At 31.4% G+C, this 17526-nt stretch overlaps 1 protein-coding gene and 2 long non-coding RNA genes across 4 annotated transcripts in view; 1 reads left to right on the top strand and 2 right to left on the bottom strand.

Annotated features, from left to right (window-relative positions):
- LOC126886509 (zinc finger protein 239-like) overlaps positions 1-5013 on the bottom strand; it is an 80639-nt gene extending 75626 nt beyond the window's left edge. The window contains exon 1 of one of the 2 annotated variants that reach the window (XM_050653476.1): positions 4297-5013. In XM_050653476.1, coding sequence (XP_050509433.1) covers positions 4297-4732 — 436 coding nt within the window. In that variant the 5' untranslated portion in view covers positions 4733-5013. The remainder of the gene's footprint in view (positions 1-4296) is intronic. The other variant, XM_050653477.1, reaches the window with a different exon arrangement.
- Positions 5014-8152: 3139 nt separating this feature from the next.
- Positions 8153-11226, bottom strand: LOC126886540 (uncharacterized). The gene is made up of 3 exons (XR_007698673.1): positions 10377-11226; positions 10124-10318; positions 8153-8334 (listed from the first exon to the last, which is right to left on the bottom strand). It is a non-coding gene; the product is annotated as an uncharacterized LOC126886540 (long non-coding RNA).
- A 3580-nt stretch (positions 11227-14806) lies between these two features.
- Positions 14807-17217, top strand: LOC126886541 (uncharacterized). Its single transcript, XR_007698674.1, has 2 exons — positions 14807-15549; positions 17036-17217. It is a non-coding gene; the product is annotated as an uncharacterized LOC126886541 (long non-coding RNA).
- Positions 17218-17526: the final 309 nt, after the last annotated feature.

Genomic DNA, 17526 nt, shown 5'->3' with positions numbered 1-17526 from the left:
TAAATTATTTTCCAGAAATCTCTTAATAGATTAAAATACATTCATTCTTACCCATAGTTCTGGGTAATATTTGTCAATTGTATTCCTGATCCTCTTTATAAAGTTAGGTATTTGGAAAGTTTGTGCGAGGCAAGCTATGTTGCTGCTTCTTAGAAGGACAGTGATGACGATTTGTTAATTACGTTTTTTCAAAAGTGAAATTTTGTAGAAGAGATAAAGACATTTTTGCTTTCCCCACCACACGGGATTTCTGGTCGAGAGCTTTTTGTAATTTTAGTAAGTAATAGCGAACAAAACTTTGATCTGTAAAGACCTGTAGCAATCAATAAAGAGTTCTATCGAAAACTGTCGTCGGATATTATTTTAATTTGCTAAAGTAATATTTTATAGCAACATATTCACGGTAATCGTGGATCAAACATGGTCCTTCTAGCTTGATATATTAGAAGAACTGAGCGTAGTTATTGTTGAAAAATAGAACTTTTTGCTGTATTGCTTTAATCAAAATAAAGTGAACATTAGAATAGTAGTAGTAGTGCTATAAAACCGTAGTGAAGTGTCTCAAGAATACATTATCGCCTTTTCGTCGGAATTCTCAAGGATTCATCACACATCGTCGTCATATTCCTGTACCATCAGCAACAACGATCATCATAGCATCAAATCAAATATAAGCTGCCATCACTAGAAGTCTCGAAAGTCACCAATTCAAAGTAAGTCATTTGAACCACTCAATTAATCCATTATTTTTGCTCTGTTCCTTTTACTATTCATAAAAATTAATATCCTCTCTATTTCGAGTTTGCTCAAAGTTAATTAAGTATGAATTTAATTTGTTCTGTATGTAATTTATTTCTTTTAACTATTATATTTTATGTGTTATACACTCACCGGCACAAAAAATGGGTCATTGTATTGTATTTCCTAAACCTGATGTCCGATTTAAGTAATTCTTTTAATATGTTATAGCCTTATTCTTTAACAATATCGCTGTAATAATATTGTTGCTAGACAGATACATTGTCATTGTATACAGGGTGTACGAATCAAACTGTGTTTTTTTTCTCAAACTTTGGAACACCCTGTGGAATGTTCTAGCTTTTATAAAATACTGAAATTAAAACCCAACTATAGCCTCAGGTTTTCTTAACATTATGTTTTTTGTTTCATTCGCTTATGTTGGATAATAAGAAAGTTAGGCACTTTAACAACTATCCCTGTTTTTCGTCAATACAGGGTGTTTTTAAATAAGTACGGCAAACTTTAAGGGGTAATTCTGCATGATAAAATAATGACAGTTTGCTTGATAAACGTATGCCCGTAAATGCTTCGTTTCCGAGATAGGGGGTGTTGAAATTGTTCTTACAAACTGACGACTTATTTATTTCTCTAAAACGGTTTGTGATATGCAAATGAAATTTGGTAGATTTTAAGAGGCAGTTATTGCGCATTTTTTGGGATACAATTAAGAATTTTATATTCACCATTGGCGTGCATACGGGTATAAACAGTTTAGATATATCCCGTATGCACGTCAATGGTGAATATACAATTCTTAATTGTATGCCAAAAAATGCGCAATAACTACCTCTTAAAATCTACCAAATTTGATTTGCATATCACAAACCGTTTTAGAGCAATAAATAAATCGTCAGTTTGTAAGAACAATTTCAACACCCCCTATCTCGGAAACAAAGCATTTGTTGGCATACGTTTATAAAGCAAACTGTCAGTATTTTATCATGCAGAATTACCCCTTAAAGTTTGCCGTACTTATTTAAAAACACCCTTTATTGACGAAAAACAGGGCTAGTTGTTAAAGTGCCTAACTTTTTTATTATCGGACATAAGCGAATGAATTAAAAAAACGGAATGTTAAGAAAACCTGAAGCTATAGTTGGGTTTTAATTTCAGTATTTTATAAAATGTAGAACATTCCACAGAGTGTCCCAAAGTTTGAGAAAAAAACACAGTTTGATTCGTACACCCTGTATACAATGATAATGTACCTGTCGAGCAACAATATTATTACAGCGATATTGTTAAAGAATAAGGCTATAACATATTAAAAAAATTACTTAAATCGGACATCAGGTTTAGGAAATACAAGACATTAAAAATGACCCATTTTTTGGGGTGGCGGTTTTTTGTGCCGGTAAGTGTATATGACTTACATTTAGTATACTAAATTGTTCCCAAATTTGTAAAAAATTGTAACTGTATTGGGCTTGTCCCGTGGAAATAAAAAAAATATCAGTGAAAGATATTTTCAACAACATTTTATCCCTACCCAATAAGTTAAGCAGTGGTCCAGATGGTATTCCCGATTACTTTCTAAAAAACTGCATTTATTCACTAACTAATCCTTTATATCTTCTTTTTGAGTCATTATTAAAGACATCAGATTTCCCAACTTTATGGAAGCACTCTTATATCTGCCCAATTTTTAAATCAGGTAATAAACAAGACATAACAAATTATCGAAGCGTTTGTAAACAATCCTCTCTATACCAACACTTTTGATAGACTAATGCACGATCAATTAAAATTTTATAGTAAAGAGCGTCTAATACACAATCAACATGGATTTTCTCAGAATAAATCAACGGTAACAAATTTAGTACTCTTTGAACAAAAAATATTAAACGCGTTGGAGAATAAAAGTCAGATGGATACTATTTATACTGACTTCTCCAAGGCATTTGACAAAGTTAATCATAACCTCTTATTAGGAAAATTAAATGCTTTTGGCTTCAGTCATCAATCCTTACAATGGTTCAATAGCTTTTTAAGAGACTGCACACAGCAGGTGAGAATAGGTTGTTTTAATTCAAATATAATTCATGTGACATCAGGAGTACCCCAAGGAGCTCACTGTTCACCTTTGTTATTTAATATATTTGTGAACGATATATCAGAGTGTTTTAGAAATTGCGATTTCCTGAAGTTTGCAGATGATTTGAAATTATTTAAATCCGTAGATTCAAATGTTGATGTAACATTAATTCAAGATTTAGACTGGTTGAGTATTTGCTGTGAGCATAATATTTCGCATTTAAATGTTGCTAAATGCTGCTTTATAAGCTTTTTTTAGAGGTAATAACAAATATGATACTTCTTACACAATTAATAGGTTATTGATTATGTTCAAAATAAGAGAGCTAAAAGGAACTACAACATTAACAGGATTTTATTATCTCATATGGTCAGTGGACCTCTAAAGTTGAAAAAACCGTAGAGTGCTACCATTTAAATGGCTGCGTTTTTGAGAAATGGGTGAATTAGTCCCTAGGCACAGGGTGAATTAGGGTGAGTTCTATGCATATCTGCAAAAATCTGAAAAAAATTAAATTTTTGCTTCTTTCTAACCCAAATGTGCATATCTATCTTATTTGCTTACTAAAAATTACGTAAGTTAAGCCAAAACACATTAAACACATTGCATCTTATGCCGTATCCTGTGTAAATGTATACGAATACTTCGAACAAAAATTGATTTTACTCAAATGTGATGTCTATGTAGATACAGGGTTTTGGGTAAGCACGGCAGAATAGCAGTCTGATTTCTGCATGAGAGTCTAATGAAAGGGTAACAAATCAATTGGAAGTTCTGTCCGACAAAATAGACTTGATGTTTTCGTAGTCCTGTTCAAAACCTGTAACCAGCTTCACAATTAAAACTTCCCCTGTTCCAGTATTCCCTTACATCAAAGTTTGTACAACTAGACACTGTTAAACTATTAACAAATTGTCAGCTTGCTATTAATAACTTTTTTTTGATATGCGGGATCCAGGCCTAATAGTATTAAGTTTGTTTAAAAGGTCTTTGTTCTAATAATCTAAAATTATTATATTTATAATAGTCTATGTACTAGTTAGCTCAGTGATCTATTAAGATTCATTAAGTCTGATAGAATTAGAATTACTTTTGATTTTTTCTAACCTGTTTAAGATGACTTCAGATTTAACTATTGTTTTTGTACCAGTTAATGGGGTTTTCCCATAAAGAAATAAATAAATAAAAAAATAAAGACATGCATGTATGTAAAGATGTATGTAAATAAGGCTTTTATTCACCTGTGGATAAATAGTATGGCTATATCAATACAGTTTGATTAACCGAAAAAATTGCTTTTCCGAACACCCCTGTGCCTCAATACTGTACTTGGCTTTAGGCAATAGGAAAGTAGTATTACATACTTAAAAGCTTAATTTAATACTTTTAAGTATGTAGTATTCAATTTAAACTCAATCACTGTTGATATTTGACTATTTTTATTGATCCAAAACACATACCCTTTTCACTGTTTTGTGATTCTGTCAGGTCCCCTGTGATAACATCTTCATTATTAACTGTTTCACATTCAACAAATTCGTAGTTTGGTTCTTGTTTGATTTCACTGAAACTACTGCTTTTAATATCTTCATTATTAACTGTTTCACATTCAACAAATTCATAATTTGGTTCTTGTTTGATTTCATTGAAACTACTGCTTTTAACATCATTATCAACTGTTTCACATTCAACAAATTCATTTGGTTCTTGTTTAATTTCTTTGGAACCACTGCTTTTGGTGGGACGATTATTTAACTCAATCAACTCATTGTACACCTCAATCTGTTCTTCTTTAACCTCAATTTTCAACTCATTAAAAATAGTCTGATAATGTTCATTATTTTCTATTTCACTTGAACCCTGTTCTTCCGTCTGCCATTTTTCTTCAGGTTCCATATTTGATTTTCGGTTTTAGTTTTATTATACAACTAGTTTTATTAATCTTTTAGGGCCGGTTGTTCGAACGCTAAACGCTAATCAACAATAATCACTATCAAATATTTAATTACTGTCACAACTGTCAATGTCAAATTTGGTTGGGTTGCTGAAAACATAATTGATTATAATTATAAAATTAGTTAATCAATTAACATAACAATTATTAACATAATTGATTAACTAGTTTCATAAATGTAATCAATAATTATGTTTTCAGCAACCCAATCAAAGTTGACATTGACAGTTGTGACAGTAATTAAATATTTGATAGTGATTATTGTTCGAACGCTAATCAACAATGATCACTATCAAATATTTAATTACTGTCACCAAAACTGTCGATGTCAACTTTTATCGGGTTGCTGAAAACATAATTGATCAAAAATTATGAGATTAGTTAATCAAATAACATAACAATTTTAACATAATTGATTAAGTAATTATGTTTTCAGCAACCCAAACAAAGTTGACATTGACAGTTGGTGACAGTAATTAAATGTTTGATAATGATCATTTTTGATTAGCGTTCGAACAACCGGCCCTAACGGCTTGTTCACAATGGACGTAACCATAAGATGAACGTAAACCGTTATCATTTTGTAAACCGTAATTTGTACATAATTTTATGCAGCGTTCACAATAGACTTAAATTTTACGTAAAGAATTTAAGTCTATTGTGAACGCTGCATAAAAATTATGTACAAATTACGGTTTACGAAATGATAACGGTTTACGTTCATCTTATGGTTACGTCCATTGTGAACAAGCGCTAAGGGCCGGTTGTTTGAATGCTAATCAGCATTGATCACTATCAAATACTTAATTACTGTCACAATGACAAGAATCTACAGGTCGAGCAAGTCTCGTAAATTTCACGATTGCGAGCCACGCTTCACGCAACCGTGTTTGCGTACTTGTGTTTCGAGTTGCGTGGTCGTGCGGAGTTATATTTACCAATTCGCGCAATCGTACTTGAGACGCTGTCAGGTGAGGTGTTTGAAAATTTGTGTAACTTGATTGCTTGATTCTGTGGTGTGAGTGTGAAGGTGGTTAAACTTTTGTTTTATTTTTTTTGTTTTGTGTTTTTTGAAGATAACACAGAAAATACAAGAGGGCAGCATACTTTGCAAAACAACTGTTACAATTTGAAATCAACAATTTGTTAAGTTGTTGTCTTGCAGGTAAAAAAAGTGACTTTTAAAAAAATTATATCTTGGAAACTAAAAATTATTTTTATTTATAATTGAAACATGTAAAAGTATAGTACTCTCAAAAAAATTTTAGCCAAAAATATTCATTTTTGTAGAGTTGACTGCAATTTTTCGACAACAGCCCTTTTTTGCTGTGAGCAGCATAACAAGTCCAGTCTCATCTGAAATCAAAGTTTCTTGTAGTTTATACCTCTGGCTAGTGAATGAACAAAGGATTTTTTATTAGATGAGGTCATTTTATTTTATTTATTTTATTTTACGGGCAAGCCCAATTCTACAAAAATACATAGTGTACAGAAAAAAAAAACAATAACATAATATAATATAAAAAACAGACATACAGAAATATAAATATAATATTAGAAGTAAATATGTACTATGAAATAATATCATAAAACCAAGTTAACAAATTACAGACGCTTCACTCAAATATTGATCCCATGTAAATTTCTTTTAAAACGACTGATGGAGCTGTCGAACAGTTGTAAATTGTAAAGGGAATTTGCTAAATTCAAGACTCTGGGTACGAACGAAAAAAGTGAATAATTAAACCTGTGGAATGGTACATAAAATGTTCGCACTTGTCTAGTGGTGCGAGGTGGTACAAACAGTGCGATCTTATTAAGTAGTTGAGAACAACTGCATATACCATTTAAGATCTTGAATAATAGCAAAAGGTCCCTTTGTTTTCTCCTGCTTGCAAGAGAAGGTACCTGCAGTTGATGCTGCCATACAGCGTAATCTTGATAGGTATGAAGCTTAAAAGCAATGTAACGGAAGAAACTATTTTGGACTTGTTCATGTTTCCTAATGTAGACCAAGTAGTGTGGGGAAGTTTTATAAAAAAAACTACTTTAAAAATGAGAAAAATTGAGGTCAAAAATGTGTTTAAGCTTATTATGTAAAATCTTCAAATTTCATTTTTTTTAATTCCTTCGTTCATATTCTAGCCAGAGGTATAAACTACAAGAAACTTTTTGATTTCAGATGAGACTGGACTTAGTTATGCTGCCAACGCAAAAAAACTTAAACTCTACAAAAATGAATATTTTTGGCTGAAACTTTTTTTGAGACTACCTTAAGTACTATACTTTTACATGTTCCAATTATAAATAAAAATAAATTTTAGTTTTCGAGATATATTTTTTTTAAAAAGTCACTTTTTTACCCACAAGACCTATGTAACCCCTTAAAAAAATGTTTGGAAGAATATGTTTGATGGCCAAGATGCATACATATATTTAGAAGGAAAGTTCCTGATTTCTGTAGTATAATACTGAAGAGGAAGTAGCCCTAAGCGCCGGACTCCACTTGCGATTTGTAGTTGTGAAGATTGAACACATTCTTTCAAATAGAAGTCAATCCATGATTATTTAGTCACAAATGGATTGACTTGTATTTGAAACAATGTGTTCAATCTTCCTGATTACAAATCGCAAGTGGAGTGAGGCGGTAATAACACCAAAATATTCCATAGAAGGTACACAGACATTGAAAAATTCCTGGAATATCCCGAAGACATGTTCCCTGAACATCCCAGGAAAATCCTGTGTCAGCATTTTAAACATTACCTGAATGTCTTATTGGAACATTCCATGAATGTCCACGAATGTTCTCTGGACATTCAAAATATATTTTGTAGACATTCCCTGGATATACCAGAAATACAGTGATGAGCGCTCTAATAACCGGCAAAATAGCACAAAAGATGTATTAAGTAGTGAGATAAAAAGACATGAAACTAGTCGAGCTGGGAAATTTAGTAAATTTAAAGGTTAATTTCGCTAAATTTCCCAGCTCGACTAGTTTCATTTCTTTTTATCTCACAACTAAATATGTTGCCTATATTTTGCCGGTTATTAGGGCACTCATCACTGTACATCCTTGCTGATGTGACAATACCTCCTATCTGTTTTTTCATGAGTTTTGTATGAGAGATGGAAAAACATGTTTTAAGGTCACCTCCTGTGTTCATATGTAAGTTTTGACTTGTTTTGTAGTTCATAGATAGTTTAATTTACTACAAAACAAGTCAAAAAATATATGAAAACAGGAGGTGACCCTAAGACAAGTTTTTAGTCTCTCTTACAAAACTCATGAAAAAACAGATAGGATGTATTATTACATCACTGACGATATGTGGCAATACCAAATAATACATCCTTGATAAATATAAACATTTTTATTGAACAAAATCTTTTCATACATTTTTTTAATGCAATTTACTGATATTCCTACATATTTCAAAAAAATGTGTCACATTTGCTTTGTAAACCTTTCTTTTGCCTTTCGTAGCCACATATTCCGTTTCCTTCCTGGTTTTTTGTAGACCACTTCTCTCAGCTGATTCTAAAAAAAATAAAATAAATGGTAATTTTTCTATCCTTTACAATTAACAATCAGAAGAAATATTATTTACAGATAATGATATGCATAATAATAATAGGTTTGTTCTAGCATCAGTTTGAAACCATCAGCGAATAGTGGACCAGCACGAGTAGAGGGGATCGCACTGGTGACTGTATTATGTTCTTTTACTGACCAACTGTTTGCTGATGGTTTTTGACTAGTTTGACTGTTTGCTAGAACAAACCTAATAATAATGAATATTTTGTATTTTGACAGTGACATCTGATGTGGAAGTCAAAACATTAATAAAAGTATTTTTTCAAGTTAACTTTCACATGCGCGTCTTAAAATTGTACTTTTAATACTTATCATCATAAATAACTATTAAAACTATCTTAAGAGGAAACAGTATCGATCAACAGGTAGCGAAAATGTGTTCCAAGATTGCGGCTGTAATTTTGAATATTTTTTCGAGATATTTGGCACACATATTCGTAATATAATAAAGAGTGGCGGTACAGAGCCCAATTTGAAAAATATATTAATATGTGGAAATTACTCTGTAATTAAATACAATATAAAAAAAAACGAGCTTGTAGCGCCATTAAGAAGAACAAAAAAATACACTTTCTTCAAATACAACTTTTTTATCCGATTTTGTGTTATTTTGGAACTACTAAAATTTTTTATTTCATTAGTAGTTCCAAAATTACACAAAATCTAGGCATCGGATAAAAAAGTTTATTTGAAGAAAGTGTATTTTTTTGTTCTTCTTAATGGCGGTACAGGCTCGTTTTTTAAATATTGTATAATTACAGAGTAATTTCCACATATTAATATATTTTTCAAATTGGGCTCTGTACCGCCATTCTTTATTATTTTACGAATACGTGTGCCAAATGCCTCGAAAAAATATTCAAAATTACAGTGACAATCTTGGAACACGGTTTGGCTACCTGTTTATCGCTACTGTATTACCTTAAAACATTGTAATTTGCTAAACCAGTATATTTTACTCTACTACTACTCTACTAGCTACCTCATTTTCCACTGTTTCTAAAGACTTGTTTACATGGGTAGAGTTTTGAGGAGAGTAGAGTAGCAGTAGTACTCTACCAAAAATGGCTTGATACCATTCACATGACGAGAGTACAAGTATAGTACTGATGCTAGTATAGTGAAACCGATTTTTGTATTTTTAAACACTCTTGATTATAAGTGCACCTTAAATTCTTAATTTTTTGCTTAAGCTCGTTTACTCCAAAGCCCCCTTTGCCATTCTTTCGACGATTTCATCCTCCGCAGCTTGCTGCAAACTTTTATTTCTGTAGTATACACTACCTAAATTCCATAAACACTGGTATTCGCCGTATTATAGCTCTACAAGTTTTAAAGTTTCATCTTCGGTGAACTTCATTTTCACTATTTACACAAAACACAATTCCAGCCAGAATGACAGCGCCCCCATGTACTCTCCTACCTACTCTATTCTGCCATAATTGAGCGTGTTCCATGGGTAGAGTGTGCAGCCGAGTAGACATTTTGGCAGTAGTGGTGGTCATAGAGTAGTTACTTTGCCATAGGTTGCTAGTCACTCTACTTTAACTCCAACTATACACTCTACCAGCTATTCTACTGTGCTGAGCATTTTTACAGGTAGAGTTACTCTACTCTATCAAGTACTTGCATCATTACTCTACCCATGTAAACAAGTCTTAAATCTACTGAATGAAAATCTACTTAATCTTAATCTACTCTTAATGAAAAATGTCTAAAATCATTTACCCACCTAGTATTATTGTAGAATTTAAGACAGTCCAGTGCCTTATAAATAATTTCAATATGAATATTTTTTCCTTTAATTCTCCTTTGATACCACTCCATTTTAGATTTTCTGGAACTTATTTCATTGTATTAATAGCCCATATTTATTGAAGGAACCCAATCTGGAGATTGTTATTATCGATTAAGTCGGCTGGTTTTCCTATAAGATTAAAATGTTAACATCTTCAAAAATCGTTACTGTTGTAATTGTAACTTACCAGATATAAAATGATTACAGCAGACAGGACAGGAAAATTTTCATTTCGCTAGTAAAACCTGTACATTGTATTGCATTTAACCATTGTTGTCTCTCAGATACCTTATTTAGTTCAGTTTAAAAGTGAACTTTATCTTGACTTTATCACAATTACTTTGCATTTCACACTTCAAAACACAACACCAATGAAGCATATTATCTTTCTAAATTAATACTTCCAGAGAAAATGTTAAATTAATCTTTGTACAACACAAAATTACAAAGAAATACAACTAAAATTATCTAAAACTCATTAAGAACAGATAGAATAAGATTTATCTTTTACACCCAGTAGCCATATTGACATATTGATTTAATTTTGACAGCGTATGGCGTATGAATCAGTAGAAACGATTATATTTAAATTTGGTAAATATAACTCCGCACGACCACGCAACTCGAAACACAAGTACGCAAACACGGTTGCGTGAAGCGTGGCTCGCAATCGTGAAATTTACGAGACTTGCTCGACCTGTAGATTCTTGTGTCACAATGTCAACTTTGGTTGGGTTGCCGAAAACATAATTATTGATGACAATTATGAAATTAGTTAATCAATTATGTTAATAATTGTTATGTTAATTGACTAACTAATCTCATAATTATAATTAACTATGTTTTCAGCAACCCAACCGAAAGTTGACATTGACAGTTGTGACAGTAATTAAATATTTGATAGTGATCAATGTTGATTAGCGTTCGAAAAACCGGCCCTAAGGGCCGGTTGTTAGTCAATTAACATAACAATTATTAACATAATTGATTAACTAATTTCATAATTGTCATCAATAATTATGTTTTCGGCAACCCAACCAAAGTTGACAGTTGTGACAGTAATTAAGTATTTGATAGTGATCAATGCTGATTAGCATTCGAACAACCGGCCTTTAGGGCCGGTTGTTCGAACGCTAATCAAAAATGATCATTATCAAATATTTAATTACTGTCACAACTGTCAATGTCAACTTTGATTGGGTTGCTGAAAACATAATTATTGATTACAATTATGAAATTAGTTAATCAATTATGTTAATAATTGTTATGTTAATTGATTAACTAATCTCATAATTATAATCAATTATGTTTTCAGCAACCCAACCAAAGTTGACAATGACAGTTGTGACAGTAATTAAATATTTGATAGTGATCATTGTTCGAATGCTAATCAACATTGATCACTATCAAATACTTAATTACTGTCACAACCACAACTGTCAATGTCAACTTTAGTTGGGTTGCCGAAAACATAATTATTGATGACAATTATGAAATTAGTTAATCAATTATGTTAATAATTGTTATGTTAATTGACTAACTAATCTCATAATTATAATTAACTATGTTTTCAGCAACCCAACCAAAGTTGACATTGACAGTTGTGACAGTAATTAAATATTTGATAGTGATTAATGTTGATTAGCGTTCGAACAACCGGCCCTAAATGGACTAAAAATTTTCAAAATGTAAAATGTAAACACAAAGCGGAACCACAGCATATAAAACGCAACAGCAGTGACACACTAGAAGGCGGGAAAAGTTCGCGCACTATTTCTGCGCAGATCGTCGGCGATTATTCGCGTAGTACCAGACAATGGCAGCTAATCTGGAAAGCTCAACGTAGATGGCGCTAGTGTAGTTGGAGATCACACTGTCCAAATCTATATATTTCTAAGTAAATAAATATTGCATTTATTTCGCTTTGTGAAATTAATTTGGGAAAATAAGATGCCTCAATATTGTCATTCATGTACCTTTGTGCTCATCTACAACATCAGAACAAAGGTTTCCCAAAGATAATCTGAGAAAAAAGTGAATTGTAGTAATAAGAAGAGATGTGCAGATAATAAATGCCCGTATCTGCAATAAACATTTTGTTGAAACAGATTACGTAGCGCCATTTACACGATAATTGTGAAAGTATCCGAGAAATTCATATTTTATCAATAGAACGTCAAAATGATTAGCAAAATCTTAAAAAAATCGATTACAATTTAATTACTTTTTTTGCGTTAATAAATTTAAAAATTACCGTTGAATTAGTAACCGCTAGGAGCGACACCAGCGAAGCTCAGAGCGTATACGTATGCCTGTGGGAATTATGTCAATAATTGGGACATAACACAAAATATTGACGATGAATGGCGATTTAATCTTTTGCACAAATTCCAGAAAATATTCAAAAAGAATCTCTGACTTGTTCACAATGGACGTAACCATAAGATGAACGTAAACCGTTATGTCTAGTTATGTTTAGTAAACATGTTGATTACATTTGCAGAAAGATAGGGAAAAAATAGGTTTTTTTCGAAGAGTATCACCATTTTTGACATTTCAAACTAAATTAACAATTTATAATTCGTTAATATTACTTCACTTTTTATATTGTTGTTCATTGATTTATACAGGATGTTCTAATTATGACAGGCTTCAAATTCTCCAAAATAAGGCTATGCGAGTAATATTGAGATGCAATCGATATACTCGAATTCAAGATATGCTGAAAACTTTAAATTGGTTAAAAGTTGAACATTTTATGTATGTCCAATCTATGACATTCTTATTTAAGATGGTAAACCATTTATTGCCTGAGTATTTGAACAGTCAGTTGGTCCCGATAGCAAATGTTCATGAGCATAGCACTAGAGCTGCAAATTCAATAAATTTTTGTTAGAACAACCAACAATCCTAACAACACAAAACATTCCAGGAATGTACTACCAAAGTTCTATCAATATTTGAATGTCCTGGACATTTAGGGAACATTCGGTGAACATCTACTTAAATTATTCCTGGAATGTTACCATAAGATATTCTGTGAACATACTACCAATGTTCCTATATTTTAAGTTGCCAAATAATAAATACGTGTAACAGATATAACATTACTTATAACATACCAAACAAACTAAGTGACATTTTAGGCCTACAGTGCAATATGTCAAATGTAAAAACTTAAAGAGTTTCCTAAGTTCAATTAACATTTTATACAATATATAGGTAAACATACAAATGTAATAAAAATTATTACAAAACCGAAGAGAGGCATTTATATTTATTTCTTTTGCGTTCATTTTTTATTTGTGCATGGCGCTTAGAGAGGGCATCACGATGGCATCACGTGACTAAAAACGACCAACGAACGACCTCACTTCGGCCATCTTGGCATCTTGGCCACCTTGCCCGGCAGGCAGCCCGGTCTTGTCGTTGTCGTGCGTGGCGTGAAGGCGTGATCGTTGTTTGTTTTATTTGTGCTTTTTAAGAATATTTTTTTAATTCGGATACTTTTATAGTATTATTAACATATTGCATAAAATGTGTCTGTCCTGTCCACCTGTCCTCAACGCAGTTCCTTGGAACCTGGACACAGCATAATAAACGAAACCAGCAAGGACACTCCCTGATGCCGCCTTTGAAGTTGAAAAGTACAGGGTCGCCATTTTTCGCGTAGTACATCTCAGTGGTGATTTGATGTGTTGGTTCATCAGTGTTGCCGATGTCACTTAATGAAATTATATTAAGCCACTGCTAAAATGGTCAGATTTTGCCAAAAATTATGTTAAAATTTTTTATCTCGGTAGATTCTAAGGGTAATAAAAATACATTAAGAAAAAAGTTATTTTATTCAACTTGTTAATTCAAAAATACTTGTAACAAAATTATATGTACCTAATATATTATACTATAATAAAAGTACATCTGGAACGCTTTCAAATAATATTTCCTCATTTACATTAACATATTTTGTCTGTTTGAAAGGAGTAACATTCTTATACTCCTTCACTTTTGCCTGCTAACACTAATTTAATATTTGCTCACCGGTCGCATTTAAACGTCGACAGACAACGTATCTAAGAAAACGTGATTTTTTTTTATTTTTGCATTGCTGCAGTATCAGTTATTGCACTTAACTTTATTACCCGTAAGAGATTCTTTTTGAATAATTTCTGGAATTTATGCAAAAGATTAACAATACAATCGCCATTCATCGTCAATATTTTGTGTTATGTCCCAATTATTGACATAATTCCCACAGGCATACGTATAAAATTATGTTAAAAAATATGAATGTCATAAAAGTTAAGTAAAATCTGATAATTATGTACAAATCGGAACACTGTCGATTCTCTACACTGTCTGGTACTACGCACAAAATGGCCGACGATCTGCGCAGTAATAGTGCGCGAACTTTTCCCGCCTACTAGTGTGTCACTGCTGTTGCGTTTTCTATGCTGTGGCCTGGAGCAGCAGAAGGAATAACGTTTCAAAGGTTAGTATTATATGCAAATATTATGTAAACAAAGGCATGCCCTGTATTTCAGAAAATAAATTAATACTATTGGTTCTGGTTTCCTTTATGGGTAGACGGATTACAGATATGAAATTTATACCAATGAATTCTGTTTCACTTACTGATAATTGGTCATATTCATTTATTATTTTAATAATTGTGAATAAGCCACAAACTACAAACTTCCCTTATTCCTAACTAAAATAGTAAATAGAGTTAATAACAAAAGAATTATTTGTAAAATTAAAATAATTCTTCTTTTTGCTTTTTTGCTAATGTATGCATTTATAAATAGGATGGTAGACCACACACTATATGTAGTACCAACTAATGAATGCACGGAATATTATAGTCGGTTCGCTAAACTCAGTCTCAGTACTACTGAGTCTCGGACACAACTGGCTAGTGATTTTAGTAAATTTGGTAAATTTCGTAAAATTGGCAAAAAAAATAATAACTAAATAGTTAATAATTACTAAATAGTTAGTAATTTTGGCAAAATTGGCCAAAAACAAAAAAATTACCTACTAAAATCACTAGCCAGTTGTGTCTGAGTTTGGGGAACGACTATACTAATAAACAATTTCTAAGCTGTTTTATAATATTTTGTGAGTTCGTTAATCATATTTTTTATTTAAAACTAAAATTTGTTAATAATGCTTAGTAATGCATATATTTTGTATTTTTAGCTTTCCAGAAGATCCTGCGAAGAAGGCATGAAGTATAGATCTGATTTGTTAATAGAGGAGTATGTTCAAAACATTTTTTAGAAAAAGATATTGACAGAACTTCACTTTCATCTGTTCGTTTGAGAGACTGTGCTGTTCCAATAGCTTATGTCACACAGGTAATATGCTTAACGTAATTAATAATACAGTCCGTACAATATAGATACTGTTGCAATTCATTAGAGAGATTTTGCACCTCTTATTTTGCAATTCCGTTATGGTTATCGTTATACTATATCTGCGCAGTAGCGAATATATGATCCGTTATGAAACATAAGGGATTCCGTAATTTACGGAGGTTTAAAGTAGTGCTTATTGTTATCATTATAGTAATGGTTAAATTGCTTTGTTGCCAGAATGTAAAAAATCAGTAAAATTACATTTACATAGGTTCTAATTTTGATGACCTATAAATTAAAATATCAAAAACTGTTCAAGTATATGCTTAAAATTACAATAACGTTGTGAAGTGAGGTTACGTTTAAATAACGATAACGATGACACAAAAAACCTACTTGACAGGCTGCAAAAACTCTGCTTTTTAACGTTGCCATAATCGTTATGCTTACTTAATAAAGTTAACCATAGCGGAGCCAAATCAGCGGTTTTTTTAAGAGGTGCAAAATCTCTCTAATATCTACATCAGAGATCTAAGTTGACATTGTTGCCCAATTACAAAAAATTTTTGAATTCATTTTAAGTCAAATATATCACATAATTATTGCGAAGTAGATTATACAACAAAACAGATTAATATTCAATGTAAATAAATAAAAACATCAGAAATAGAAAACAAGAATTAAGTTATAATCTTATGTTATAGTTATTAAGGTACCAAGGGTATTATAAGGATAATAACGCTTGAGGTCAATGGTGTATTAAACAAGGGCCTTCGGCCTGACGGATATACGTTGACCGAAAGCGTTATTATTATAATACCTGTGGTGCCTGCAACGTTTAATGTCTGACTAAATTATTCTTTAAATGCGAAAAATTTGAATGAATTTTGAATTAATTAGTTTTTAAATAAGTACATTTACCAGTAACAGTAGTAACGTAATTGTGGTAACCATAGTTTTACTTAGGTTGATATTTGTCAACTTGACAGTATCTAAGTCGTTATTTAAATTTAATGCCCAAGGGCATTATTTTTCAAAATAACGCCCTAGAGCGTTATATCGTACTTAACAGACTTCGAAATAATGTTATTATTTGTCAAATAATATACCAGTCGGACATTAAAGTAAATAATAAAAACAATAAATATAATGAATACTAAATACTTATTTGTTTGTGAAAAAGCTATTTCTTTGTGGCTTTTTTGTAATTAACTATTCTAATGGGGAAATAAGCCACAATTTACTTGAAAAAATAATTTTATTAAGGTTTCTACGTCCACATCCAACGTCATTGTCAAAATACAAAATGTTCATTATTATTATTTTATTTATTAAATATTATTTTTTATTATATATTTAAATATTATTTAATATTTATTTTTTATTATTATTTATGCATATTATTATTATTACCTGTAAATAATGTTTCTTCTGATTGTTAATTGTAAAGGATAGAAAAATTACCTTTTATTTTATTTTCTTTTAGAATCAGCCGAGAGAAGTGGTCTACAAAAAACCAGGAAGGAAATGGAATATGTGGCTACAAAAAGCAAAAGAAAGGTTTACAAAGCAAATGTGACACATTTTTTTATAATATTTAGAAATGTCAGTAAATTACATTAAAAAAATGTATGAAAAGATTTTTTGCAATAAAAATGTTTATATTTATCAAGGATGTATTATTTGTTATGGCCACATATCGTCAGTGATGTGACAATACCTCCTATCTGTTTTTTCATGAGATTTGTAAGATAGGCTAAAAACTTGTTTGGGCCATCTCCTGTTTTCATATATTTTTTGACATGTTTTGCAGTAAATTCAATTATCTATTTACTACAAAACAAGTCAGAACTTACGTATGAAAACAGGTGACCTTAAAAAATGTTTTTCGTCTCCTGCACACCTCATGAAAAAACATATAGGAGGTATTGTCACATCACTGACGATATATTTCAGAGAATGTCTAAAAAATATACT

The sequence above is a fragment of the Diabrotica virgifera genome, chromosome 6 (genome assembly GCF_917563875.1).
Source record: "Diabrotica virgifera virgifera chromosome 6, PGI_DIABVI_V3a".
Lineage (NCBI taxonomy): Eukaryota > Metazoa > Arthropoda > Insecta > Coleoptera > Chrysomelidae > Diabrotica > Diabrotica virgifera.
Note: the sequence above shows the minus strand (reverse complement) of the source record. Positions and strands in the feature narration are given on the sequence as shown.